Source organism: Vidua macroura, chromosome 10 (genome assembly GCF_024509145.1).
Source record: "Vidua macroura isolate BioBank_ID:100142 chromosome 10, ASM2450914v1, whole genome shotgun sequence".
Lineage (NCBI taxonomy): Eukaryota > Metazoa > Chordata > Aves > Passeriformes > Viduidae > Vidua > Vidua macroura.
In genome coordinates this window covers 11,176,627-11,203,612 of record NC_071580.1, presented here as the reverse complement: position 1 = coordinate 11,203,612, position 26,986 = coordinate 11,176,627, and the positions used below count along the sequence as shown (strand labels likewise).

The 26,986-nt window shown below is 46.4% G+C and overlaps 1 protein-coding gene across 3 annotated transcripts in view; it reads right to left on the bottom strand.

Moving 5' to 3' along the window:
- The window catches only part of IL1RAP (interleukin 1 receptor accessory protein), a 50,134-nt gene that overhangs the window by 14,422 nt on the left and 8,726 nt on the right, over positions 1–26,986 (bottom strand). For all 3 annotated transcript variants that reach the window (XM_053986539.1, XM_053986540.1, XM_053986538.1), the window contains exons 2-8: positions 18,413–18,480; positions 6,520–6,805; positions 5,577–5,769; positions 3,708–3,873; positions 2,700–2,771; positions 1,443–1,572; positions 363–511 (exon numbers count right to left, since the gene is read on the bottom strand). In XM_053986539.1, coding sequence (XP_053842514.1) covers positions 363–511; positions 1,443–1,572; positions 2,700–2,771; positions 3,708–3,873; positions 5,577–5,769; positions 6,520–6,805; positions 18,413–18,479 — 1,063 coding nt within the window. In that variant the 5' untranslated portion in view covers position 18,480. The remainder of the gene's footprint in view (positions 1–362; positions 512–1,442; positions 1,573–2,699; positions 2,772–3,707; positions 3,874–5,576; positions 5,770–6,519; positions 6,806–18,412; positions 18,481–26,986) is intronic.

Below are 26,986 nucleotides of genomic sequence, written 5' to 3'. Positions count from 1 at the left end.
CTTCTGGAGGATGCCAAATGGAAGCTGTTGTGTCATACAAAACCTTCACACAACCAAATAACCTGAAATAATTTCAAGCAGCCTGTGTCCTCAGCTCTGCTTCAGTTGTGGTACACGTGTGGGATAAGGACAACAGATCTGTCCTTTCTCTACCCACAAACTTGCCCATGGGGGGGCCCTTTGTTCCCTGCCTCTGAGAAGTGGTGCAGTATGACAGCAGTGCCTACAGAACAGACTGTGTTAGGCAGAAAGGCCTGATGGAACTCTTTGCCCCCTTACTGTGTTGCAGGGCAAGGCTGAAGGCAGCAGCAAGAGCCCCCCAAGCAGCCCCCCTGCACAGCCCTGCCCTGCAGGCACCGTACCTTTCATGCGCACCACGGCCTGGCTGTGCTCCTCGCCCTTGGCGTTCCTGGCATGGCAAGTGTAATTCCGCTTCAGCTCCTCCGCTGTGGCTTTTGCAACTGTTAGAGTCCTTACCAGAGTTTTGTCTTCAAAATCTCTAGTAATTTCACTGTAAGAGAAAAGCTAGAGCATTACACATGTGAAAGTGCAGTAAGTTTTTAGTGACAGATATTCCTTTCCCTGATATAACCTCTTCCTTTAAAAAGGCCAAAACACATAACTTGAGATTTATAAATCAATATACACTTCAGATTGTAATACAGCTGCAGCTATTCCTGTATCTGATTTTCCTTAATATTTATTTTACCGCTCATAATTTTCTCATTGCAGCTGTGCCACATTGCCTTTTAGAGGAAATGGAAGTTCTTGCCTATAAACAAGAAGATCTCATGAACTCAAGATTCACAGCTCACGTCACATTCCCTATGCAGTCCTGGATGAGTCACTATGTCTCTCTCTGCCTGAACTGACCGTCTGCAAAATGAGGATACAGTATTTCCTTTTGCCTTTCCTTTTTCTACATTGATTTGCAAATCAGCTGGGGCAGTGACTGCCTTCCACTTGTAACTCAGCATCCAGCAAATGGGACTTTGATCCTTATTTGGGTTCTTTATGTGACTGAATGTCTGTTCTTCCTAATCAATACTAATATTGATCAATAATATTACATTTTTGTTTTCAGCCTCTGTTTTTCTGAAACAATTTTATCCCTTATGCTATTTGGGAACACTCCTCTAAATAGAATTGCCAGCCCCTGTTTTATAAGTCCCATAACAACAGCAGCTGCTGGCATCACTACCAGGACCTGAACAAATGATGATGTGAACTGGTTAACAAAGATCCCTCAAATCCATCTGTAAGATATGACACTGTCCAGGTCTGGAGGCCTCCTCCTTGGAGGTCCTGGTGCTCATCACAGCATGGTGCAGACACAGGGCCTTCTGATTAACAGAGAGACTACACACTCCATTAGGACTGTCACATGCCTGTACCCACACAGACCCAGGGGATTAGAAATGAAGGTTCACATTATATCTTACCTTTGTGTGACTTTTATCTTGGGGTCCGTGATGTCATCTGTGTTTCTCCCATCTATGGTCCACCACACCTCAGTCCGGGAGTCCTTCAGGAATGTGAAGAAAACCTCACAGGGCAAGATAAGGTCATCACCTACAAATAAAGGACCATCATCTCCTAGGAGAAAAGGTGTTGCAGTGCAGGAACAGCATCCCCCTCGCTTTAGTGCTTTCCAAAATCCTGCCAGCCTAAGCTCTGCCTCCCCTCAGGAAAGAATGAGGCCAACATCCACTTTCTGACATAAACTGTAATAACAGCTTAACATCCCTGGACATGAGGATTTGTGACAGACAGATAAATAGGAAAAGATGTCCTGCCTTCTCAAATGTGTTACAAATTCCTTGACTGCATGAACTGACCCACCCAAAGGGACATGCTCCATGCCAACCACTTCCTTGGAAACCCAGGCAGTGCTAATCAATCCCACTGCACAAGGGACAGATGCCATAAAGTGAAGGATCAAGCTCCACAAAAGCATTTTGGTTTGGAAATACTTCTTCAGGAATTTGACTTCTGCTCAAGATCAGACTTGGTGATCAGTAAGTCATTTTATCTTACAGAGGACTATGGATGAAATCTGACCTATGCCAAAAGAGCTGTTCTTTAAAGTGAAGGCTCTGGTGCTGATCATCCTCATTGCCACCACATTTATTACAGCAATGTAATGGGACAGAATCCATTTGATATAAGGAATTGCTCCAAAAAGCTATTAGGCAAAACTGACGGTGTGGGGGAAGGGGTGAGGTAAAGGGTGTGGTACCCCATTACCCAGTGCTGCGAGGTCAGCAGAAGGAGAGGTGTCATTAATTAGGAAGTCATCAGCCAAAAAAAGAGGAGATGAGCAAGAATTGGCTAGAAGACTAAAGCCATTCTAGGCGTGAATGAGGGAGGATGGGAGCAAACCACTGCCAGGGCCACGGCTGAAACAAGGTCCTACAGGAATTCTCATAAGCAGCTGAGTGTCCCCATTTCATCTGCTTCTGCAGCTGCAGTTCTGTGTCATCATGCCTGAATATCTGTCCTTAGCTGTGCTTGCAAAAAATCAGCTTTTAAAGCTGTGCTCTCCATAAAAAACTAGCATCCCACACTGTCCACCAGGCAACCCGTGGCAGCTCAAGTGCTCTGTGAGGAAAAGCACCGGGGATGCAGTGGAAGGGGAGAGCTTTGTGCCTGGCTGGGTCTCCCTGTCCCACTGGCACACTGTGAGTGTTGCACTTTACCTGCTTCCAGTTCGTACACAACTTTCTCATTTGGAGAGGTGAACTGTGGTGGCAAGGCCTTGTTTGGAGATCCTGCAGAAGACAACAGAGAGCCCCCATGGGGCCCCAGACTTCATGAAAACCTGGAATCCTTGCAGCCTCACTCCCGATGCCCTCGCACCACACTGCACATTCCCCAGTCTAACTTGTGATGCATTCCTGCTGTGGAGTTCTGTGCACACACAAATCTAATCCTAGTCCCCAAACTCGGGGCCAGGTCCAGATTTTAAGGCTCCTCCAAAGTTTAGGTAAGCTAGTTTGGGCCTCTCACATGAGAAGAGCTTCATAACCTTCTCATCTCCCACAAGGCATAACCTGCACCAGTCTCTTTTTACTGCTGCTTCTAAAAAACAAAATACAAACCTCATTTAGTGTCACAAATATCTATTTCAACCCTTAAAACAGCTGTTTCCATGGAACTCAGAATGTATCCTACAGCTATCTAGGTTTTTAAACTCTGCAATTCCCTGGCAGGTAGGCTGAGCCTCTGTGCCTGGGACGGATGTGTCCAAGCAGTGGGTACCTGGAGCTCTGCCTGGCTGATTAGCAGTCTCAACCCCAGCACAAATGGCTTTGAGATTCCAAGATCAAGACAAGCTGGCTATGAAGTGACAATCCCACAAATAGTGATGAGCAAAGGGCACAGGAGACCACGAGCAGGAGTGCCAAGGTTATGCATTCACATGCCAGCAGAGGGTACCCCTGGCCATCTCATGCACTGAACCTCACCAGCCTGAGGCTGGCCACTCTGTGTTTGGGGCATTTGACAAGGTGGTAGGAGAGACATCTACTGCAGGATGTTCTGGACAGTCACACAAGTCTGACCCCAGCAAGAGAAAAACGTCAGGTCAGTTGGGTAACACAGATTGACTACAACCACAAAAGGATCCTGCAACAAACTCTTCCAGCTGTTTTTACCACTTCTGCAGTTACCCACATGCATTTTACACATTTTAAAGTCATTCTTACCCACCACCTTCATCTTTATGGTTCTGGTGAGATTATAGGTTCTTCCGTGGTCCTTGAATGTCACAATGCAAGTGTAATTCCCTTTATAGGCACTGCGGACAATGCCAATGACAAGCCTGGGCCCTTGGGGATATCGCTCATAGAAGCCATCCACCGAGTTGCAGTTCTGGAGTCAGGCAGAAAAACACTTGAGTTTGGGACTCAAAAGTACAGATATTGGTTTAAATGCTTCTACAAAGATCTGATTTAAACTGTTAATATGACATTTGGGATCATGATGTAGGTCAGACCTAGAGACAATGAACTTTGAGCATGTTGGAGTATAGACTGCTATGTTCACCTTGAAAATGAAGTGATGAAGCAGATCACCCTAATAACTTTATCCCACTTTAAGCACAGACAATTTTATAAAGGAGAGATCTCTGATCCAGAAGAACCTTGGCAATCAAAGTGAGCACGTCAGCAGAGTGAAGAATAAAGTAAAAAGTGATAAGAAGAAAATGATGACATATTCACAAATGGATACTAAGACTAAAGGACATGTACCCCATGTTCATCTTTCAGGACTAATCAAGCTCTCCTGGCTGCCTTCAGCTGAGGATGAGGCCCCAGAATTTGCAAATAGCAAACGAGAATCTATAGTACATAAACCTTAATAACTCCTCTCTTTCTGTCAGGCGAGGCAGGAAAACTGCCAAAAAACCAAGCTGGAGATCCCTTTTCAGAAAGAGCTTATGCAGATAACATCTTGATTGTCATAAAACCCAAAGATGTGCACATTTTCTAAGAGATTATTTTTGAATTGTACATTTCTAAATCTGATACATCCTAATGGGGCAGTTTAGGACAGGGGTCATATACCATATTTAATGATTTTTATTAGGCGTGGGATGACTTGCTGCCTGAAAAATTACTTCCAAGGGGTGTTTTGTTTCATTCTGCTAATTGATTGCCGAGATGTGAATTTCAATGAATGATACAAGTAAAGCACTTAAACTACTGGAGTGAAATGGCTCCTCTTGATACAAGAGGAAGTTTTTCCTGAAGGGTTTTAGAGGTGGGGTTTTCCTTTTGGGTCTTTTAAATTTCTTTTTTAAATCAGCACATACATTTGTTGACAATTTCCCTTATAATTAAATTCATTTATACAAAATCTTCTATCTAGAAATACAAAAGCACTTTATAGGATGTTATTAAAGAATTTACTCCCATAACTCTCAGACTTTACATCCCCTGAGACTTCTTATTCTCTACTGACTAAAAGCATCCACCTAGAGAGAAAGAGTGAAATCAAATTTAATAAAATTGAGCAGTAATTCTGTAGGCAAGAGCCTGAGGATGGCTGGAGACTGTCTAATAATCAGAAAAGTATGGAGGGTAGGGTAGAGATGTATCAGTCTTCAGGAAAGAGGTTTGCTGAATTGTGTCAAACAGGACACCCATTGTCTTTGCAGAGCCTGATGTACAACTTCACTTCCTGACCTCAGAGGATTTTGGAAAGGATGCAATTTTCATTAACTGGTGGGTTTTTTTAAAGAAGAGGGAATATGAATGACCGTTTTCTTTACAGGAAAGTGAGAGGCTCACACACAGCAGGTCAGCACACTGCCCATAACTGAACTGAGCCACCTATATCCCTCTTAGGAATATTTTTCACTTGTGTATATTCAGTGTTAGCTCTCAATTTCTTTCCAAGAGCAGTTTTACCCTTGAACTCAATGGAAGCAGAGCTCTTAAAATTAGTAAAGCATCATTAACAGTATCCTCACTGGGGAGACTCTGAAACACAGTTCCATGACTGTCATGCCAACCATTGCTTTTTTACACACACCACTGCATCCCCCTGCTGCCCAAGTAAGTTGTTCTTACCAGGTACCACTTGACAGTTGGTGTCACACTGGCAGGGTAAAACCCATCAATATCTGGACATGTGATCTTCTGATTGGCATGCTCCAAGTAGAACATCTCCTCAGTGGGTTTTATGGAATGGCTCACACAAGAGTGCTGGTCTTTTGGAACAACTTCCAAGGGAAAAGCAACTTTGCTGCAGTAGGTTGTGTTCCTAAGGGTGGACAAGAACAGGGCTGATTAGCTGAAACTTGTTTACTCCTACAGCAGTGGAGTGGAATGAAATAAAAAATACATCTGCAGTAACAAGCATCATAGTACTGATGAGGTATGTACAGCCTTAGTTGACTCATTTATAAATGGGAAAGAAAACCCCACCAGAAGTGGCCACACAAGCTCACAAAAGCCTATAAAGATGACTAACAAGCAACATCCACTCCCCTGCTGCTAAAGCAGATCATAAGGTCAAAGACGCAGACAAAAGACAACGTGAGGAAGATCGAAAAGAGCTCTTATGCATAGCAGACGCTACGTTCATTTTGCACCACAGTTAGAGACACTTTTAATTTCCTAGAAGTCTGAATCTCATGAATCTTTGCCAAATTAGCGTGCAGTCAAAACATTACCCCTGCATCTGAAGCTATTTTTACTCTAGACATGCAGATCACTTCTTAATGGTGAGTGCCTGTGGATTTTGCCATGGGCTCAGCAATAATATTTTCATGGATACTTGCAGCAAGGAGAGGCATGCTCATTAGTGTCTGCAAGACTCCAAGCATTATTGCCATGTAAATTGGCTCAGCACTGAGCAGTCCTATAATTGCAACATTCTTTTCCCATTAATGCTTTTGTAAATGGTAGTCTCCCCACAGAAAGTTCTGGTGCTAACAGCATAATTTCCCCACCTCCACAGAAGTCCTTTGATTGCACTGAAGACGTACAGAAACTGCACCACACAACCTACCTGAGCATGCAGGTGTAATTCCCAGTGTCATTGAGAAGAGCAGGCCAGAACCAAAGGGTGTCTTTATCCTTACTGATGTGATTGTCAGGGAGACGATAATTAATGGGCTCCTCCAGATCCCGGTCCTGCGCAATCCTGTACCAGATCAGGGTTAAGCCAGCAGAATGGGCTGTGCTATAGTTGTACTTCAAGAAGGTCTCAAAAAGTGGGCATTTGATCTTGGCAGGCTCCCCATCATAAATCTGGATCTGCTTCATGGTGTCCACACCCCAGTCATCGCAGCGTTCTGCAGCCAGGAAGAACAAGGTGCCTTAGGCTTGCAAGTCTGCAGGAGGAAAACAGGTCTGCCCATGCTCCCCACAGCCCTTAGTTCTGTCTCCATTAAAATCAGAGACAAAACTGCAGTGTTTTCAATGAAAGCAAACTGAGCTTTTATAAAACAGAGCAAGAACATTGTGTTCATTTCTAGAGAACCTGGAAACTTCTGTTTTCATTTGTACACCTCCTACGTTTATGCCAAGCTATTTATCTCTCATCAGGACAATAGAATAGGATATTCCTGCACAAAACTAGGCTTCTTACAGAGCTCCAAGAAAATTTACCACAAAAGTCTCATGTGGGAAGATAAAATTTGGATGACAATAATGCCAGAGGTGTGTGTGCATCCATACACAATGATAGGGAAGATGGAAACAGACGTGCTGAAATAGGAGGAAAAAAAAAAAAAAGAAATCTAACATCGACCCTCCCTTAGAGCTGTGGGTCACTTTCCCTGCCAGAAGAAGCTGGACTGTGGGTTCTAGAAGTGAGGACTGTCTTTCCTGTGATGGATTGATGTGACACCTGTGCACACCAGGATAACACAATGAGCACAAGCAGTAATAAGTGGCACAGAAAGACTGTTGATAGTGAAGTTTAGAAGCGGAGCCAAGGGGGCAGAAGGGACAGTACAGAGAAGATAGCAGCAGGTTCTCTTGTATTCCCAGGCAGTGCCCTGGTGCAAACCCCAAGCACAGTTCAACAACAGGCAGTGTCTCAGTGTGGCTCACAGCAGACTTGGACTGACATCGAAAACAGCCAGCATGAGAAAAAGCTGTATAGAGCTTTTTTTCTTTAATTACTTTATTTTAAAAAGTATTCTTGTCATTGGCAAACAGTTTCACCACAAAAAGCACAGTCCAAACCCATTTCTCTTCCAAGGACTCTTCTCCACTCCATTCCTCCTACCCATCAGGATGTCCAGTCAGGCAGGGACTCGGTGCAAGCAAAGCACAGTCCCAGGGTGTCAGCAAACCTGGGAGTAACCTGTCAGAGCCAACTGAGACACACGGAGAAGCTGCTGTCACTGCACCTCCTGCCTCCCCACGCTGACAAGGCAGAGCACAGCATGGCACACTTCCCAGTGCCTCTCTTGGAGCTGCTGGGAGGCATTTGCTAGGGCAGCCTGACGTCTGAGAACCCAAAATGAGTCAAACAGGAGAGGAGTGTGCTGCCTGCAGCAGTCCTTGGGAGCAGTGTCTCAGCACATCACACACAATCTCACCAGAGACAACACTGCAAAGCCTCTCCCATTTGCAGATATTAGGAGAACTCAGACTGAGAGGAGAAACAGAATACAATATGCTCTTTGAGCCCAATTCTTCTGAACTGACTTCACAGGCCCAAAGCAGGATTTCTGGCATTTATTCTTCCCTAAATAGACAGTGTAACGTAGCTTGCCCCCAAATTCATACTTAATTAAAAAAAGCAGAGATAAACCTTTGAGAAGATAGGCCTGCAGCACTTAAAGGCAGTGATGCTAACTCCTATGGCTCAGCATGGTTAGTCATGGGCAGGAGAAATCTGGGCCAGTAAGAATAGAAATGTTTTCTGGCGGGTTTACACATAAATGTAAATGCAAGCTGCACTGCTCCTCCTGCAGTATGCCAAACACCCATTTGACAGAGTGCTACTTCTGGAGGAAGAGAATGAATAGAGCTAGGAAGAGGCGGTGAAGCTACCCAGAACACAAGCATTTGTTCAGAGGAACCCCAAACCCAAATATCTAGAGAGTGCTCATCATCTAAAAACATACAGATCTTTCAAAAGTGCACAGCATCACACACCACGGCTGCTACCACAGGCAGTGCCAAGGCTCGTTTTCAAAGACCAAACCACTGTTGGAAGCCTCACACCCTGGGAAGGAGCATAACAACCCATCACCACCATGATCAGGGCAAACTGGAACCAGCAGACTGCTTTATGCTGGTGGAGCCATGAACTGGGCATGGCCAAGTGTCTTTGGAGTGGTAATGAGACAAATGAGCCTACAGAGACTGCCTGCTAACTGCATGATAAAGCATGGACTATTACTCATGGAGAAAGGGCATTTTTTTCTGTAAAGAAATGCCTCCCCTCTGAAAGGAACAGACCTGGCTCTGTAAATCTGGATGCCCAGGTTCTCTTCCCAGCATCTGACTTGCATCTCCTCTTGGGCTGCATAAAGGCAAATCATCCTTATTACTTCAAATGGCAGGACTGGGGAGAGAAGAAACTATATAAAACATTACTGTACTGAAATTCTTGGAGTCAAGATCAATGAAATTCACAATCATGAGCAGCTCTTGCATTTTGCAATGGCCCATAAATCAGCACTGTAAAACTACTTAAGCGTTCAACCTGAATGAGTTATTGAAAATAAATACAACTATTTTCTTTTTTTTTTTTCTTCCTACATTTCTCTAAAACAATGCCCAGGCCTTGCCTTCTTGGCTTGGGAAGAGAGGACTGTTATTGTTTTGTTGTAAGAGCTGTACCTGGAGATTTTGTCTCAGAGCTGGCCTGGCTTCAGGAACACTGTCACAGCAAACAGGTGGTGCTAAGGCCCCCCATGTGCCCTGCCCTGGGGTGCTGCAAGCTCTGAGCTGAACCCCAGACACAGCACGTAACTGCTGGTGATGAACAGCTACACCCGGAGCACAGGAGCAGCTGTGCAGTGGGAGATCCCAAGCTGTGCCTCCCTCCCAGGGCAAGGACTCCTCCTGGCTGCCAGGGCAAAGCCACCCAGCACGACTCGGAGGGCTCAGGAAGTACTGCCATGACCCATCACTCGGAGCAGAGATGGCAGGACCACCACAGGCTGCAGCAAAATGTCCTTAACACGTAAAACACCGAGGAAAGGTGTTTTACGTGGTGCTCTGCACAGCTTCCCTCCTCCCTGTGCCATGCTGACAGTTCCACTGCTATTTCTACATTTTGCGGTGTTTTACTCCCAAGATAGCTGAGCTCTGCCTGATATAATGTGTGAGAACTGCAGGGCACCCCTCACACACACCTTTGTGAGCCTCCTCCTCCTCAGCTGTGATGGTTCTCTTCTCCCTGTGACAACAGCAACCTTTGCTGCGCTGGCACTTCTGCAGCAGAGCCCAGCAGATGGGGCAGCATGTCCACACGCATTATTAAGTAGAGGGGATATTCACATTATTATTGCTATAATTTTATTTGCGTCCAACAGCTCCCCACAACATTTTGCGCTCTTTCCACTATTTTAAGGTCTACTGGATATTCAGAGCCTACTTGCTGCTAACATCAGCATGCAACTACTTGTATGTCAGTCTAAATTGGAGATAGCCTGAATAAAATGGCATGACTGACCCTTCACTGGCATAAATCAGTCCCACTAGGAAACAAGATATATATATACACACATTGATATATCCTGATTCCAGCAACAATGTGATTTGAGGGAGCATTGCAGAAAAAGGATGCAAGGATCCAGTTCTAATTGTGAGAAACAGCACTAACTTCTATGGTGCTGTGCCATTTGTAACAACTCACACTTATTTTCACTGGCTAAGCCTCAGAAGTGAGTTTTTTCTCTCTTGAAACATTTCCTGCACAAAACACCTGCTGGAGTTAAGAGTAGCTCCTGATTAAATCAACGGAGGTCAGCATTCGTGCTGTGACTCCAGAGGTTCTCTAACAAATGGAAACTAGTGAGAAGATGGAGCTATATCCAACTCCACATCTCTTCTATGCTGCAGCAAATGGAGCACTACACATATACCTGAGGGACACAGTAAAATTCTCTAAAAATACACCATCCCACAAATGCACCTTCCTAGAAATGCCTCTGCAAAACGATTTTGAAAGAAGCCACCTTGTCCTCAGTACCAATCAAAAGCACTGCAGCTCCCTTGACCCCTCTTACCACTGAATGCCCTGCAATTACACAGCGAGCCCATGACCCACAACACCTACCTGGGACAGACAACGTGGGAAAAAGGCAAGAAATGGTACTGTTTGCACAGCCCTGCTTAGGAAAAGGGGTGAGGATCATAGAGGGAGGCTGCATGGTGGAAGAAACACCCATCTCCAGAACTGGAAGACAAAGTGCAGGCAGGGCAGAAGGGTGAGGATAAGGATGCCCACCTTGATTTCATGTGCCTTGAGGGGGCCTGCCTTGCATGCAGACTGGGACCATGAAGTGGCAGCAGGACACTGCCATCAGTGCTGCCAGATTCATGATCCCTGTTTCTTACACCACTTCAGCTGCAGCCTAAGATGGAGCTGTAGGATGATTTGGTTGGAAGGAACCTTAAAAATCACCTTAAAAAACACCCTTGCTGTGGGTGCAGGGACATCTCCCTCTAGACCACATTTCTTAAAAACCCATTTAACCTTGCATTGAACACTTCCAGGGATAGGTCATCCACAGCTTTTCGGGGTATCTTCTTCCAGTGCCTCACCACCCTCACAGCAAAGAATTTCTTCCTAATATCAAATTTAAACCAACCTTCCCTAAGCTTAAGGTCATCCTCCCTTGTCCCATCACCACATGCCCTTGGGAGAAGTCCTTCTGCAGCTTTCTGTACTGGAAGGGGCCCTAAGGTCTCCTCAGAGCCATTTCCTTTCCAGGCTGAGCAGACCCAGCTCTCTCAGCCTGTCTTCATAGGAGAGGTGCTCCAGCTCTCAGGTCAACTTCATGCCCTCCTCTGGACTCACTCCAACTGATTCGTGTCCTTTGCATGCTGGGGACCCCAGAGCTGAATACAGCACTGCAGGTGGGGTCTCACCAGAACAGAGTAGAGGGGCAGAATCGCCTCCCTTGACCTCCTGGCCACACTTCTTTTCTTGTGACCCATGACACAGTTGGCTTTTTGGGGTTGCCAAGTCTTTTCTCAACAGCTTCCTACTTTCTTCATCTGTCCCTGCTGCATAACCTTAAAGCAAAGCTGGTATGAGGCAGACTCTACCCGGGAGGCACACAGCAAGGCCAGCCTGTTATCATGATGCACAAATCAGCATCGATAAAGCAGAAAAAGCTGATCACACAAAGCAATTAAGCAAGAATTAATCATTACTACCTTAAAAAAAAAATTTCTTCACCACCATCTTTCAAGCTCAGTGAGTGAGAAGGAAGGAGAGGAAGCCAGGCTGAATGGAGAAGCCATGCTGTGAGCACAGGAGGCACCAGCTGTGGCCAGCACCACGTGTGGGTGCATCTCCCATTCATGCCAGTGCCAGGAGCACCCACTCTCCCCACTGTGTCTGCATTCTTCCTTTTCCATCCTGCACGAGACCACCCCCTGTTCCCTGGCTGTGTTCTCTGCTCAGTAGTATTCCCATCTGACCATACAACAGGGCAGAAGAAGAGAAGCATGGAACAAAACAAATGAGAAGCTCTGCCCTTAACTGGAAGAAGAGGCACAAACCAAAACACGCTGAGATGGGTGGGAATGACACAGAAGTTGTCAAGATCAGCTGATTCTCACCGTTTGCTCTCACTACTTCTGCAGCAGTGACGGTGGCCACAGAACACCTAAAAACTGGTTGTAGCTGAATGCTGCCTTGGAGGCTCAGCCTAGAAGCTGTGCCAACTCTGCAGAAATTTATAATCTCACTTCCAGTGGAAACGCATCCAAAGAGGCCTCTCATAACCCCACTGCCTTCCTCCCACAGCCTCTCCAGTAGAGCAAGGAGGTGGAAGTGGTCCTGGCACAAACTTCCTACACAGCCCAACCCCATCCATGTAGTTCTGCTGTGATGGCATTGGTGACATGATTTTACACTTCTCCCAAGTTTCATCATATTCCTCTTGTGCTGCCACTGAGCTGTGATGCCCCCACAGAAGTCTCTCATCTGGATGCTGCACAATAGGATGGCCTCTCTCTCTCTCCCCAAGTGCTTTTATCATTTGAATAGGTAGGGCAGCTCAGAAAAGAAGGAAAAGGACCTTCTGTTGCAGAATAGCTCAGTTTTGAAAAGCACCTGTACATGGCAGTTGATTAACTTTAGACCCTGAATGACTAATTTAAACAGGTGTGAAAACCTGCCTCTGCCAAAGTCATGGAAAACAAGCTGACTGCATAAACTTCTGTTGACTTCAGGGGAAGCAGCCAAAGCAAGACATCAAAAAAACTATGATTCTGTAATGGAGCCCAAAGCTTCTGACTCTGAATCGCCTTATCTCATCAAGCACAGCCTGTAACACAGGGTAGTCTTTATTTGTGTCTCTTAAAACTCCCCCACAGTGAGCTCTGTGACTTCACTCTCTATCTGTGCATAAAGCTGTTTACTGCATGTGGCAGAGTATTTTGGTTACCCCCAGCAACTGGGCCAAAAAAAAAAAAAAAAAAAAAAAAAAACAAACCCAAAAAAAGTTTATATTCAGATTTCTCTAGCAAGCTTGACATATTTTTCTGGAGGCTTTCTTTGAATTTGAGATCAAAACGATAAAGGTAGGGGCATGAACTGTTTCCCTGAAGGATAAGAAGAGCAAACATCTACTTTCCATCCCACTTCATTGAGAAAATTTATGTGTGAAGCAAAGCAGAGCAGCATAGGAAGAGGAGAGGGACAGGAAATGGAACACCCCATTGCAAAGTCATCTGTAGGAGAGGCAGCATGAAAATGGGGTTTATCTGATCAGCATCACTGCTGAGCTTGCTTAAACTGGCAGGGGCTCTTGCGTGCCTGGGACACCGCACTGGGACTTGACAAGGGCCAGGCTAACTCCTGGCTCTGCCAACAGGCTTGCTTAGCTAAACCCATGCAGCCCAGTTAGTGCACTTAGCCAGGTGCTTTAAAATACAGTCAGCAATTCTTCCCTGTCCATCCCACAGGGATGTCTGCATCACAAAGATGCTGCAGCAGTTGTCCTCAGACAAGGATGGGAACCAAGCAAACGCAGCAGGCAGTAAAATGCACTACAAGGGTCCAAGAGTCCAGCAGAGTCACCTGGGTGCCACGAAACCTCTGACAGTGAGAGCACAGCCCTGTGGCTGTGGCAGGGGGACATGACAGCTCCCTGATGCCCTATTTGATACACACACAAGAGCAAAAGTGACTGTTCAATACTATATCAGCAACACACCCAGAAAGGGCTGCTTTCCTCCACACGCTCCTGCACTTCCATGCAGATAGGTCACACCATGATGCCTGCACAGAGCTCACTTCTTACAACCCATTTCCTCAGCTGACAAGAAGCAGATGTGAGGTTTTATCTCCTCAGTGGGCACAGCTCTGGCTGATTTGGAGGGAAGCTGGTGGCTGTGGGGACACATCTGCATGCAGGTCAGCTCTGCTCCATGGGTTTTATCTCCATCCACTCCAGGGCTGTGCAGCTTTCAACACCCTCAGTGTCAATGACTTCATGCACCCAAGTGCCATAAACTTCTACAACCACAGTAGCTCACAGATGGGTATGGATGGTTATAAAATCACGTCCTAAATTAGGACAGCAAGAAGCTGAGATTGGAAGAGTAGGAGGAAGTCAGGAAATCCCAGGAGATGATGGTGGGGGAGGGATTTAGTCTCTTTAGAAAACAATAATGCAGTTTAATCTGTTTTTCTTTTGACTTTACACACTAAAATAAGCTTCTCAGCTTCTGGGGCTGTCACAAATCATAAGGAAAATAAAGCAACTGGAACCCCATCAGTAGAGTAAGAGCCATATAGTAATAATCCTGAGGAGCTGCACAGGGCTTTCCATCTTCAAAGTGTTTTACAGACAGTAATTTATTAATCTGCAAATTTCCCCTGGCCAAAAGTAACTGTTCTGCCTCTCTGCTAAGCATGAGATCCACAGTGCACTTCAGCACTTGGGAGAGACAGTGCAGGCAGTGGCTCTGACCTCTGGAGCTAGACCTCTGTTTCTTTCTCACTGCAGCCAGAACTCCACTGCTCCAGCCACCACCTGAACCCAGAAGCATTGATGACGTCTGGCACTTTGGAGCCAACTTCAGAGCAGACAAAACCAAAGTAGCTGAAAGCCTCTGATATGGGGAAGTGTAAATAGACATGTTCACAATCCAACAAATAACAGCAAAGCCTGAAATAAAGCTCCCAGTAGACAAACTCCTACCTGCCTTCCAGCCAGTACCTGCCATGCTGGGGTATCATTCTGGCCCAGTCCTGGGCTCATCCTACCACTCAGGCTGTCTGATAGCCCCCAAGGGAGCTACAGAGGCATTTCCTATGCACACATGATGATTCTCCCTACCAAAGGGCTGTTTATGCACAACAGGTACCTGCTCACACTACATGGGTCCATTAGATAATCAGCATGAGGCTGCTCCTCCTCTCCCGGCAGCGATATTCTTCTGCTTTTGCAATTCCCTAAGATAGTACTCCCAACCACAGTCATTTCCCCAGCCTTCACACTACAAAAGCTCTTGGAAGAGAGCTTTCCTCTCTGGTTAACAGAGAGGAAAAAATGGAACAAGAAGCACAATTACAGCCATATCATATTTATAAGTGGGTATCTAACATTGGCCAGCTTCATTCAGAAACCAGAAGATAACATTATTCTGTATTCATAGTGGTTGTTATGTTCTTTGTCTGACTGATTTTTCATCTCTTTTGAGCCAGTGTATATTTATATGACTTCAGTAGTGCCAAAGAAACTACTGTACAACCAGACCCAGGTCCATCGGTTTTGTTATCCTTCCCTGGCTATCAGAACATCTGGGTTCATTAAGCATCCTACAACATGAGTTCCATCTTAAGGATGGCTTAGTTAGCCAAGGAAAGCAGAAGACCTTGACTACCACTGTAAACACTGACCAAAGGTCATGAGTGATGCACTCGTGCACTCCATGCACTGCAGATCATGGATGCTCTCAAGACTAGGAAAAGATCTGCCCACGTGTTCAGCGTGAGCGAACGGAAGACTCAGGCATAAATTCAGTCTCAGGCTCTACATCTCTTACTCTACACTACTCAGATCACATTTCTTCCCTCATACAGCTTGCACCTCCCTTTCAGCAACTGATTTTGTTTCAGCACCAGCCTCCATACGCAGCAGAAACAGCAGAGCCCAGAGAGCAGATGTTTAGAGCCACAGTGCTGTAGGCAAAATCTGGAGGGGAAATAAAGTTTGTGGATTTGTCTCTCCAGTAGGAACCAGGGTGAAACATAACGCTAAAGCTTTCTGACACGCTGCCAGAGAGACTGACAGCCATAGTGGCTTAACTAGATGGAAAGGCCACTTGCAGCCAGAGCAATGCTGGTATTTTAGAGCTGAAATTTAGCAAGTGTTGGTTCCTCACATCCTCTGTAAGCTCACAGAACCTGGGACTCAGCAGAGCTGGCACCCCTGGCTTGGGCAGTCCCTGGTCAGTACTGCTGACCAGATTGCTCCACTGGGAAGGATGGCAGAGGCAGGAAAAGTGGCAGCAAACCACAAGATGACTCCTGTCCCTGCCTCCAGCCTTCCTCAGTCCATCCTGGGCTGGATAGAGAGTTGGTCTCAACAATACAGCATTACATGACTTAATAGTCAAAGCACAGAAAAGGACTCAGCTGAAATGACAAATGTCTACCAAGTCACACATGTTAAATATCCCAGGAACCAGGCTCCCCAGTGAGAGCTACCCATCTCCATGGCCCTGCTTGATGTTAGGTGACCACCAGGGCACCTGTAGACAGTGCACAGTCCTTCTGCATTCGCTCCAGATAAGCTCAGCTCTGCTCCCTCCACCTACATACCCTGCTCCAAGAAGGAAAAGCAAGCCCAAATGCTGTGACATTTCCAGAACAAGGCCACTACCATACTGCTATGTATTTATGACTTTGCAAGGGTGAAACGAGCTCCAGTCTCCTTTTGGTGCCAGTCCCAGGAAACCCTGCAGTGAAACAGAGGGCTGCACAGACGGCTGCCCCTCCATCCAAGTACAAACAGCCATCCAAGCCCATCATGAATAACAAAAGACATTCTGACAGCCCAAACCGGTTGTCCATGGCACAAAAAGGAAGCTTTGAACTGAAGAGTGTGTCTGACATCCACAGACCTGCAGGAAATTTAATGCACACACTGCAGTGGGTTTGCAGGAGAAGTGTATTTTAACTGATCATGTGTCTCATGTATTGAGACTTGACTTACATTCTTGCAGCACTCTACAAAGGTTCTAGCCACCTTGTACAGCAAATCTCTGCTAAAGAAGAAATGTTTAAAAAGTACTAAATGCCCTACAGAAATGCATGGAGGGTTCTGGTTCTGCCAGATCAATTGGCACAAGCCTGTGTGACCCAAATGCCAGGGTGCTAATTTCTGAAACCAGCTTCTTCCCAGCCAACTGTGTTAGCTTTTAGAGCTGCTCTAACATTTCCTGGGCAATCCTGATTCAATTGCACCCACCTCTCATTTCTGCAAAATCCCAAGATGACTGCACGTGGGGTGTTGTAATGCTGCCTCAGCAGGAGGAGGATGTTGCGTTGGTGGAGAGCAGAACAGCTCGTCCAGAAGCACAAGCAAAGCAGGGATTTTCCCAGCGAGCAGCTGAGATCCATGTCGCTGGGTCCCTCCTTCCCCACACGCTCCCACTGCCTAGGGCTTAGTGGAGGAGACCTAGGCCGTGTATTCTTTCTCCTTTGCTGTTTCCCCTTTGCTCACCACTCCCACCCAGCCCGTGTTAGTGAGGATAGGACATTCCCCAGTAAAGATCACAGCCTCCTGTGAGTGCCTGCAGCCCTTGGGCAACCCAAGGAGAAAAACCTCCCAGGCTTCAGCCTCTGCAATGAACACTGCACTGAGATGAACCTTGTTGAAGTGCACGTTGTGAATGTGGCCCACAATAATTCAGTGTGGTCCAAGAGAGAATGACAGAAGAGCTGTTCATCTGCTCGGGGTATATTCTAACTGCTTGTTTGCCAGCATTGCAGAGGGACAAGAGTTCATGGGGGGACTCGTCAAACCCCTGTACAGCCCTTATTTCTGAACATTTCCTCCCATAAAACCAGCTCCTGTTCTTTCCTCCCTCCCCCTTTCCACTTGCCTCCTGCAAATCGTGCTGTCTCCTTCCACCCCCAAATAGGAAGTCCGGAGCCGAGACATGCACAATCTGCCTCTTCACAAGAGCTGGGCTGAACGAGTGCCAGAGGAGCTGCGAGCATGACAACATATTTCCTGTCAGGAAAGTGACTCAGTGAGACGGGTATCAGAGCTCCTCTTACTCTAGAAGTTCCCCTCTCCCCTTGCATTGCTAAGGCATGAGTCAGAATTGGAGAGCTGAATCTCAGTCCCCTCCAGATCCAAGCAGGGATAGCAGAGTTCAGGTTCAAGCCTGGGTCCTTCCTGCAGCTCAGTGACAAGGCAGCTCCAAGGGCCAAGCCCTGGATTCACCCCTCACAGAAGGGCAATACTGACAAAGGAAACAGCTGGAATTTGCAAAGCACTTTTGGGTCGAGGTGCTGTTGCTATTTGCTCATGCACCTGTTTACACCACACTGGTTGTCTCTACACAGAGCATTGTACAACAGCCCCCCAGAACCAACATTGTGTTCATGCATTTCACTAAAGTATTTTATACACAACCATTTAATCCAGAAATGCTGTAAATGCTCAAAACTCACTGCAGACAGTTTTCTTCTCTGCACAGTAAGTGGGCAGGTCCATCACATGTCACATCCTTACCTGAGCCTCTGCCAGGGGTGACCATGGACAGCCAGAGCGAAACCAGCAGGACACTGACCATCTTCATCCTGGGAGACAAAGCACACAGACCTGGTTGTTTGACACTGTTTTACTACTGCAGGCCATTTTTTAACTCTATATGTTTATTCTTCCATTCACCCAGTGATCCTTTAATTCTGGCACATCCCTGTTTTATTTCATTAAGGTTCCTTAAGAACAGCACCCACATGGCAGCACCACTCTGCCTGCAGGCAGCTTGCCAAGCCTGGGAGGTGATGGCTCTGAAGAGGATAGTCCAGCTCATTGATTTAAGTCATCAGAATAGTCTGTATCAGGGAGCACAAGGAGTCAAACGGATGTTTGCAGGCTACAATTCCCAAGCTTTGACTCCCAAAAGAAGGTCCTTTGCCGAGTCCTCCTTCTGGTCATCTCTAAGAACAAGTACAGAGAGCGCTGGCAGCGGCTGCAGCACATCTGCACTGAATGCGTGTCCGACACCCTGACAGGACAGCCACACCAGAGCAGTCCCAATTGGCAAGGTGTGCTGCCAGTGACCTGCAAAGGGGCCGGCTGCCAGAGCCTGCTTCAACCTGCTCCTGCAGGCAGTGGAGGCAAGACAGGGCCTCACCAGCTCTTCCCAGTCAAACCCTCCTTGGAACTCGCAGGAGTAAACAAATGCCAGGTTTGTACACTTTTTAGAAAGGCTCTAAACAAAGGTTTATACTTTCTAAGCAGCAGTGATAAGCAAAAAACAATCCCAAACTTTTCCATTCCCACTACAGAACACAATTCCCTCTAATTTGAGATAAATGTACACTGCCAGAGTTTCACTGGCTGCCCACTCCAGTATCTGGCATTCGGCTCTCAGAGCTGCTCACTCACTGGAATTAAATATCCCTCTGTTTCTAGGTTTTTCAGGATGTAATTTATAAGCTGGTAGTCATGAAAACTGACATCTACTAGATGCTCTCTTTAAAGGGGTTAAGGTCACATTTGATATTCCTGCATGCTGTCAGATCATAAAGGGAGAAGAGATGGTTAAAAGGCTGAACTTCATCAAAGCATCTCAGCTCTGCCAGGCAGATGCAGTAATAAGCATGGTGATACTGTCAGGAATACTGTGCTCATGAGATGACAGAGAAACCTACTCCATCAGGGTGTGTTAAAAGTGTGGGGAGAGAAGCCACAGAGCTCCCTTAAACACCTACCTCAAAAACCTGTCCAGAATATATGCAGTACACAGAAGGGCTTTGAGCATAAGCAGAGAACACCTAAAATTGCACAGATTGCAGAGATTAACAAGAATGCAACACGTGAACTGCACTACTCAAAACCCAGCAGCGGATATTGAATCTTCCTTTTCAGTGCTTACATCTGAAAAGCCTTTGTGCGATGCCTTCCCTCTGCTGGGCTCATCCGAAAGAGACAAAGGAAATCTGAAGCATGCCAGTTCTTCCCTGCACAATCCATGGAAAGGGCTGCACACTGCCTCTGAAGCCATCAGGCTTCAAACATGGTCAAGAAGCAAGGAAGAAAGTGAGGGTTTTTTTCCCCTGGGGTCCAGCTGAGAGGGCTGATCATCCCTTACCACCTTCCTCCAAACTGAAATGCCAGCTGCTTATCAAACCCTTCTCTATTGCCACCTACAACCAGCTCCCAATGTTACTTAAGACTCCATAGGGAAGAAACAATATTAAGTACTCCCACCCCTTGGAAATGCTGAAGAAAGATAAAACATTTTTATGCCATCAGATTGGACAGAGAGATCCAGATTGCTGCAGTTCTGGTAGGAATTAAGGAACTTTTGGTAACTGAGATGCTTGAAGAGAGGGGGTGTAGAGTGGCAGGGAATCATTCCCATAATCAAGATCCCTCATGGTTCCCTCTCCATTTGTCATTAGCTAAATGCACAGCGTGTCCTAACTCACCCTTATTTTCCAGTGACTCTCTCCTGCATTTTGCACAAATCAGACTGAATTCAGCCCTGAAGCAAGCAGGAACAACTACAGACTTTGGATGAGTTTCCCTTGTATTGAGCAAGGCCATTTGCGTGGCCTGAGGCCAAAATAAACTACTACACTTCACTCGGTGATACATGAACTCTGCAGTGAGCTAATATTTACATCCATTAGCTGTGCTCACAGGAACATGCTCCTTTCAACTGTCTCACAGAGCCACCAGGTCTCTGTTCCTATGAGCAAGGTATCCAAGATTTCCATGCTCTGCCTACTAGTAGGAAAACCCTTTTTTCCTTGCTCTACCCAGCTATAAAATCAGAAGCCTTACACAGAGAGTGATTTACTTCTGGTTCATTCCAGGCTTTCCAGAGATATTATCAGTGGAGACAGACAGACACAGAGCCTGTCAGATTACAGCAATTTCTCCATTACTGAGAAGGGACACAATTGACCACAGCCCTGGCTGCTCCCACTCTACACAAAATGCAAAGGACCATGGAAGGGACAGGCACAGAGTCAAGGGCTGGTCAAGGGGAGGCATCACAACTTTCTGGATGCCCTGACCATGCCAGAATCTGCCAGCCCAGCTCCATTCCTGTGGCATACGATTACTCAAAAATACTCCAAAACCCAAATAGCCCCAAACCTGTGATATTGCCCCAAATAAAAAAGTCTTCCCACAGCAGTCCAGTGGTGACACAGGAGAAGAGCATTGCATCCTGCTGCAGAGATGGGTGGGTTTTGCAATGCCCTTAAGAACCTCACACCACAGAACTACAACCCACCCTGGTGTTGCCAGGAACAGCAGAGTTTTCTCAACCTTTTCCAGCAACCTGCTTCTGTGTTTCGTGACAGGACAGAGCATGTTGCCATTTTTCCTGCCTGTGATGCAATTCCAGTGGCGTCTGATGAACTTTTTGCGCAATTCTGTAGAACTGCACCAAACACCAGCTTCTGTGGCTGCAACCGAAGGAGCTAGAGGCCAGGGAGTGCAAATCCAAGCTGCAGCAGAAGGCTTTACCCAACTGCATCTAGCCGGTGCAAATAAAAATAAAAGGAGAATAAAATCAGTGAGCAGGAGAGTTACCAGCTCAGAAATCACACTGCAGCTAGAAAGCAGGCAATCAGAGCAGCCAGAAGGCAGATGGAGAGCACTGATACATCCTCAGCACTCCAGGAACTTCTCACGAGACCAATATACTCTGAGGTGCTCTTAATGTCTCCATAAATTAACATTTTAATAATAATTCATAGAGTGGTTAGGGAAAATGATCCATCACAGCCCTTGCTAGAATTTTTTTTTTAAGGACTTAACTTGAAATGTTCATTTATTTCAAATCAGAAATTGTTCCCTTTTCCTTCCGGAGCACTTTTTTCTTCAAACTTTCACCTTCTGTCTACTGAGGAGCAAAGAAAAGTGGGGTGGGGGGAAGCACAATCATGGACGTGTCTCATGCTCTTAACATCAAAGGGGGTGGAAAGTCTAATTTTTTTCATTTGATACTGGTGGCCTTTCTGTCAGAAAAAAACATGAATATTTTTATATAAATCACCTTTTAATAAAACACCCTTGCCAAAGAGACCTCAGCAAGGCATCATTCCCTCCTGCCTTTAGCAGCATGGACTCTGCAAAGCCCACGCACTTTACCAGCAATTATAAAACCAAAGACAGATGTCAAGTAATTAACGAAGAGAACTGCACTCAAAGTAACTACTAACAAAGCACACCTATTCTCAAAGACACTGTACCAATTCTACAGAACAATGCTGCATTTTCCAGGAAAAATGCCTTTGTCCCTCCTAACCAGAGGCCTCTAGGGAGAGGTGATAGGTTGTTTTGCTTTTCATGGAGAAGTCACACTACAGCCTGCAGAACGAAAGCACCCTTCAGAACCTTGCAACTAAGTGCTCTGACTGCAAGGGAGTATCAAATAAAGCAGTTTCTGAAAGAGGAAATAAATCATTCCAGCCAAAGCATGTTTTGCATAGTATTTTCTTTCTGTAATTCTCTCCCAACTCAAAAGCAGTTGAGAGCCCCAAAAAGTAGGATACAGACACAGGAAGGCTGGCAAAATCTGGAGTGGGCTAACTTAGGAAATGCTTTGGTTCTATGGCACCTTGGAGATGAAGGTTGATTGATGGGCTGCAGAGCAGAGCTGGTGCTCAGGAAAGGGGCTCAGCTCTCCTCTCCCAGTCACAGCGTGCCCACAAGCCCTGGGTCCCTGCATCATCACACAGCAGCTTTGGAGAAAGCTGCTCGATGAGTTTGCTGGGTTTTCTTATGGGGAAAAATAGATGTACAGTTCAAGTAAATTCAAAGAATCCAAAAGGCAGACAAAGGGCAGCCTGAAAAAGCAGCTGCAGAAAAGTAACAGCAAAAACACTAATGGAAAATGGGAAAAGGCCCTTCAGCCCCCCAGGAAACACTTTTGCTTTTCAGTATGTGCAGGAGTAAGTCAGACAAAAGGAGGGATTACTGCAGCATAAACCATCTTGGTGCCACTTAGCCAGGGCCTGCAGAGTGTCTCTCTGACCCTGAATCTCCTCCAGAGGCCACGTGGGCACTGCCTGGCACTGCCCTTTGCTGTGGTGCCCATGGTCCCACTCTGCCCTGCCCAAAGGGGAGCCCCTCCTGCACAGAACTGGTCAGTCCCAGGGACAGCCCTCCAGAGGAACAGAATGTGACACCTAGGCAGAAAGAGAGGCCATGGCTTTTGGAAGTCCAGCCTTTACTCCCCAGGAGGAATAACCACATTCACAGCAATTTTCATCCCCAGATGACTCCCAGGAACAGAGCAGGGAGGAATCCAGCAGCAGTTTGATGATGAGCACCAAAAGCAGCTCGCAGCACTTTCCCTGCTCTCGTGCATGCTACGCCACACTCATCACTTCAAACACAGGCACATTGACCAGAGGGCTCCAATGCTGTCCTTGGAAAAAACATGCACATCTCTCCTGAGGGCAAGGAGCCCAATTTGTCTTGGCAGCAGCTCCCAAACAGCCAGGCACATCTCAGCAGGAATCAAGCAAAGCTGAAGCCTGCCCTGCAATCAGGGATATCACAGGAGCCATAGGTGTGACCCAGTCACTTTGACACTGTGATACATCTAAGGCAGGGACCTGCAAAATCAGTCCCTGCTGGAGTCCCACTTGTGCCAGGGTAGCTGCACTCACCAGGCCATCGCATGCCTGACATCAGAGCAGGCTGAAAGGAATTTGTTCTGAAATATTTCTATTACAAAAGTAATTTATGTAATCAGAACTACAGCAAATGCTGAAATTTGAACGGCCTGAAAGCTTTTCACCAGCTAGAATCACAGCAGATATACACCTGCTTTTGCAGAGGGGAACAAGAATTAAACTAGTGGGAGTCAGATGGAAAGTTGCCCTGGTGAGAGGTATCTCCTGTCACCAGCACAAAGGATTTTCTGCCTTGCTTGGTCAGACCTGGCCATTGGCACACAGCTTTACAGCCAGAGCTACTGACTACCCTAAAGGACAAAAATACCAAACCAAAACCAAACACACAAGAAAATCTGGAAATAGTCTTAACCAGTGGCTCAGCCAGCTCACTGCCAGCCAAGGACATGACACCAGGATCCAAGGTAGCTCCATTTGCCTGTCGCCCACCACGGCCCCTCCCTGGCTTCCTGCCTGCACATCCAGGCCAAGGGCTGCAGCCTGATGGTTTTTTAATAATGACATTTTACAAAATCCCCAACATGGGGATGAACAAGCTCAGCAGTGTGATGCTCCAGAGCCACCATGGGAGGTGATCCCAAGCTATTTCTCCTTCAATGGAGCAGCACAAATTGCAGAAGCAAGGCTGCCTGTCCAAGAGCACCAAGAGCTCCCCAGGGCAGAGATGGCAGCAGCCTCCCCTCAAGCTCAGAGACTCAGGGAAAAATGTTGGAGAGTTTCATTCACAGTGAGTCATTCCTGGGAGCCTCCTTGATAGTGCAAGATTTGCCAGTGCCAGTGCCAATGTTTGGGACATGGAGGTGAGATTTCCAGGCAGGGAATTTGTGATTTGCTATTGGCATTTACATACCATCTCCTGGCATCCTTTTGGCTCGGCAGATTTAACGTTAACAACGAGAATTCAGAGGAAGAAGGCTTTTTTCACCCTCACAAAAGAAAGAAGTGCAATCTAGGCATGTGGAGAGAAGTGGAGGGGGGGCTTGAAAATGTACCTGAAGAAATTTGTAATCCCCTGCTTCCCTTTGCAGTTCTCCTGGGGTCCCCTCAGGACTTGGAAAAGTAGAAATGCTACAGATCTTGCACACTGCTCTGCTGGAGTCCAGGGTGCCACTGATTATACTCTGCCACCAATTTAGCAGGCAGAGCACACTACATTTCATACATCGAAAATAAATGAGCTCTCTGTCACCTCTACAAAATGTGCACACCTGGACAAGTCAAATAAGCAGCTGGGACTATTGCCTAGAGATCTGTGGAGTGGCCTGGAGAGGGGCAAGTAGAGCCACAGCTATAAAATCAAACAGCACAGATTACAAATGGATCCATGCTGGCCACTGAGCAGTTCAAACACTAAAGCTACAAGAGCACTTCTGTGTTTAAGCAAAAGGTATCCAGCTAAGTCAGTCTATTTTTTATGTGTGAATAGGCAGGGAATGAAAAGTTTCCAACCATGCTTCAAAGAGAGCGGAGATCTTACATGAAGCCAGACACAATGCTTCTATTTTGGACAGCTATGTTATAGTGAAGGGAGAGTTCTGAGAAACACACACATATTGTGCTACCACAAACTAAACTGAAAAACCAATCTTTGCACAGAAAAGAGGAAATCTGCAATCAGTGTGGCCCAAAGACCTGAGAAGACTTAAGGAATCCAAAGTGAGATCTCCCTCACTGGAGAAGTTCCAATTAACTGTCACAGAACACTTGGAGACATCTGACAACAAGCATTTAATTTATACATTCTGCCTCCTGACCTTTTTAATGGTTTTACAATGTAAGCAGCTCCACTACCCTCCCTAGGAGGTTGTTCCACTGCCCCAGTGGACACAGCAGCACATCCACACTGTGCAATGATTGCACAGCAGCAGCCCCAAGCTAGCTCAGCACAAATCTCTAAATCCAGAGAACACCATGCAGATTTGAACAGGTTTTCAGATGGGTTTAATGCCTTTTTCAGGACAGGCCCAGGTCTCTCAAACCCCAGATCAGCTTTCCCAGGAGGTGTCTCCTTGCAAGACCCGCCTGGTCCAACCAGTGCCCTGCAGCCCCATTCCACATCTCCCTTGTGGAGCCACGGGCTGTACCCAGCCCTGCTCAGCACCACCTGCAATAGGCTCTCAGTGTCAAAAACACCCCAAGAGTTTCTTTTCTTAAGTTCAAGCCCTTGCTGGCAGCTATGTACCTGCTCCTTCACTTCATCTCCTCCCCTCACAGCACTAAGTGCTTGAGCACCAGATTCCCAGGATGGCTGCTCCATTTTCAGACAACATCCTTCCCTTCTTGCTCCTCCAGAGAGGGACACAACAGGCAAAATTCCTCCAAGCACCACCACGCTCCAGAGCACATCACTGTCTTTCACTTCCCTTCCCAAGAATCTGCTTTCCTGTGGTGCCACAAATTCCCCAGGCAGCTGCAATGTCTCCAGCACTACCACCAGGTTTGCCCGTGCTGCTGCCAGTGGGGAAGCCCAGCTCTTCCTGAGGCATAAGAGAATGGTTTCCTCAAGTGACTCTGGGTATCCTGAGATGAGCAACATATTCAAGGATAAAAGCAAGTCAGATGAGTTTTTCTTTTTCAAGTTTGGGCCACACAGCATTTCCACACCTAGTACTTATATTAATCATGTTAATTTAATCCCATTTAACCTTACAAGTAAAAGCAAACAAGAATAAGACATCAAGATGCTTCAATCCCTGTCCTGCAGCTCAGACAGGCTGCTCCAAGTGTGCTTTATACATCAATCAATTTAAAGCAATATAAAAATAGAAAGCCCAGGAGCTACCAGCCTCCCCCAAGACAGCACCTCACTTAAAAGCAGCTCTCTGGAGGTCCTTCCAGCCATCCACATTCCCAACCCACTTGGTCCTCCTGGTGACTATCAGAGCAGCTTTCTTTGGCATACCTGTCCCTTTCTGGCCAGCATAGTAGTTACATTCTACAAAGGGGACTAGAAAAAGCTGTGTACACACAGAAAAAAGGAGGAGAAGAGAAACAAGAGTGAGACAGTCCTTCCCCCTGTGATGTGTATTCCTTTTTCTCCCCATGTCTCTAACATTTCCCTCTGCAAATATTCAGTTGCACCATCACAGGGAACTTGCTCAGGCTCTGCCTGCACTGGGCCCATCAGTATGTCTTGAAATTCAACCTTCAAAGAACAGCACCCTGAAATTTGAAGTCCAGGAGCTCCTGCTCTGTGACCCACAGCCCTACACAGTGGGAAAGCTGAGATGGAGCTGCAGGCAGCAGTATGCTGTGACTGTCATCAATATTAATTATTTGGGGAGAATATGATTGGTCTCACAAGGGCAATGAATTCATTTCTCCAGCTGAATGACAAACAAAAGGCAATACATGCGCTGCTGACATTTCCAAAGGCTACGAGGTGCAGAGACACAAGGAAATACTGCTATGCACT